This window comes from Austrofundulus limnaeus, unplaced genomic scaffold, assembly GCF_001266775.1.
Source record: "Austrofundulus limnaeus strain Quisiro unplaced genomic scaffold, Austrofundulus_limnaeus-1.0 Scaffold334, whole genome shotgun sequence".
In the NCBI taxonomy this organism is placed as follows: domain Eukaryota; kingdom Metazoa; phylum Chordata; class Actinopteri; order Cyprinodontiformes; family Rivulidae; genus Austrofundulus; species Austrofundulus limnaeus.
This window is the reverse complement of record NW_013952736.1, coordinates 621,114-622,238: the sequence shown is the minus strand read 5'-3', so window position 1 is coordinate 622,238 and position 1,125 is coordinate 621,114. Positions and strand designations below refer to the sequence as shown.

Here is a 1,125-nt window from a genome sequence, read left to right as displayed (position 1 = left end):
GATGGATGGATGGATGGATATATATAATCTTGTGTAAATAACAGATACAAATGTATGATGTAAATTTGATGGAAAATACCACACAAACAAATCCATGTTTAATAATTTCACTCCCTCTTTTCTGGTGTTTAAAAAGGAGTTTTAACAATATGTCATAAAAATATCTAACTCTAATAATGAGAAAACTTAAAAAAATAAATGATTCATTTGTGAACTTTATTAAATATTATTGTATGAAATATTCCCCCTGGCTTTTGTTTATGTGTTCAAWTGTCTGTTGATAACTGCCTTGTATTGATTTTGTTATTTTTTTGCTAATAAAAAAGAAGATAAATCTCGTGTGAAGATGCACTTAGATCTTATTTGTTAATTTTTTTCCTTTAGATTAAATTGAACAATTACAAACATGGCAGATCCCATCATAAAAGACCTGAAATACTTTTTATTACTGTATTATTTTACTTGACATAGAGTGAAATATAAAAACACAAATACAAATACTTCAAAAAATAAATCTAGATGTATTTAATTGTGTATTTTTAACTGCGTGATTTTCTACATGTAATACATCTCTCAGAGTGTTTGTTTATTAAACACGTGTCTGACGCCTGCTCTCTGATTGGTCGGTCTGTGGTTTCCGTTAGCCCCGCCCCTATCCGGGTCCATTCATGAGCGGCAGTTCAGCCATCATCAGTGTTTCTGTGTGCGGATAACCACGTTAGTGTCGTGTGCTCAGTGAGGTCAGAGCCCACCATGCCTGGACTGCTGCTGGGAGACGAGCTGCCGAACTTCGAGGCCGACACCACGACCGGAAGGATCAAGTTCCACGACTTTCTGGGAGACTCGTAAGTGCGCGTGCGTTGAGGGCTTCTTTAGGCTAATGTTGGAAGCTCTGCTGACTTTGCGTCGTCACGTGGTCAAACTGATCGTATCTTGTGAAACAACACACTGAGCTGTGGACCTGTCTTTGTCTGACTTTTCAACATGTAACAAGAAGAAAAACAAGCTAAAACTACAAACTACATTAAAAATGCAACAATTATTCTAAAACCATGATTAGGTGGTGTGTGTGTGTGTGTGTGTGTGTGTGTGTGTGTGTGTGTGTGTGTGTGTGTGTGTGTGTGT

The 1,125-nt window shown here is 37.0% G+C and overlaps 1 protein-coding gene across 1 annotated transcript in view; it reads left to right on the top strand.

Moving 5' to 3' along the window:
* Positions 1-646: 646 nt before the first annotated feature.
* LOC106527596 (peroxiredoxin-6) overlaps positions 647-1,125 on the top strand; it is a gene marked incomplete at its 3' end in the record, with an annotated part of 2,693 nt that continues 2,214 nt past the window's right edge. Inside the window, 1 exon segment of the mRNA XM_014022519.1 lies at positions 647-845. Within this exon segment, the coding sequence (XP_013877973.1) occupies positions 754-845 (92 nt within the window).